Source organism: Atta cephalotes (genome assembly GCF_000143395.1).
Source record: "Atta cephalotes unplaced genomic scaffold scaffold00054, whole genome shotgun sequence".
Classification (NCBI taxonomy): domain Eukaryota; kingdom Metazoa; phylum Arthropoda; class Insecta; order Hymenoptera; family Formicidae; genus Atta; species Atta cephalotes.
In genome coordinates, this window is record NW_012130118.1 from 1,698,782 (window position 1) to 1,700,000 (window position 1,219).

At 27.3% G+C, this 1,219-nt stretch overlaps 1 protein-coding gene across 1 annotated transcript in view; it reads right to left on the minus strand.

Moving 5' to 3' along the window:
• LOC105623211 (short coiled-coil protein B) overlaps positions 1 to 1,219 on the minus strand; it is a 2,099-nt gene continuing 880 nt past the window's right edge. Inside the window, exons 2-4 of the mRNA XM_012204610.1 lie at positions 606 to 725; positions 233 to 319; positions 1 to 143 (exon numbers count right to left, since the gene is read on the minus strand). Coding sequence (XP_012060000.1) covers positions 1 to 143; positions 233 to 319; positions 606 to 725 — 350 coding nt within the window. The remainder of the gene's footprint in view (positions 144 to 232; positions 320 to 605; positions 726 to 1,219) is intronic.

Here is a 1,219-nt window from a genome sequence, read left to right on the forward strand (position 1 = left end):
TTACTTCTTTTTGGTATTGGGACTTGTTGATTGAAATACGCTTGATGCCGACATTAAATTCTCAATGTATTGGCTTAGAACCTGATTCTCACTTCTCAACTTGAGATTCTCTTCCTTTACACTGTCCACTCTCTGTGACAGATCTAGACAGAACATATACATTTGCACATTACAAAAATGCCAATAAGAATATTCTCCTGTAACCTTAATCTTTAGTGAAATATATATCTACCATCTAAAGTATTTTGTAATTCAAGAACCTGTGCAATCAATCTAGCTTTCTCTTCTTGCTCATCTGGGCTAATATCAGGATCTAAACCTATAATAAATATAAATTATTTTAGGAAGTATTTCATACACAATTTGACAGTCTTACAATCATATAAAAGCTAATTTTTATTTAACTGTATATAATATTCTAATAATAGAAGTTGAAATATTGCATATTTAATATTATTTTGTTTAGATTATAAATACAAAATAAGCTAATATTCCTTTGTATATTTAGTTATAAAAAGACAAATAATACAAAAGCATATTATAATGAAAGAATAACAATACAAAAACAAACTATAATGAAAGAACAAATCAATAATATCATTTACTGTTAGGACTACAACTGCCATTAGTAAATGTTGATGGTATAGAATCCATGCTGCGTCTTCTGCCTAATGGATCAGACATATGTGAGGCATTATCCAAGATTTCCTCTTCTGGTATTATTACTATAATAATATATGCAAAAAATAATATTAGAGTAATAATATTAAACCGAGAAAAAGAAGAAGCTCATTATTATCAAAATACAAGCAAATTGTTAAATGTATAAAATGTAAAAAATATTTAAGAAGTTTTAAGCAAAATAATTGGCAAGATAATTAATCAAAAGTTCCAATAACTCGTATTTCTATGTCTACATTTCTAGTATCTCAATTTTTATATTAAATTCCGAGAAATAGAATAGACGTCGTTACATTGCTATAGTTCATAGTTAGATGCAGCTAATTCTCACATTATTAATAAAAATAATATGTGTAAATAAACAAAAATAAGAAGCAGGTAGATTAAGTTAGCAAATTTAGTCATAAATGAATAACATTGTTAAATAACATTTGGAACAAAGACATTGGAATAAATGATTGCTAGAGATGAGCTAAGTTATAATTCCATCTCAATGTCAATTAAACAGAGAGAGAGAGAGAGAGAGAGAGGGAGGGGG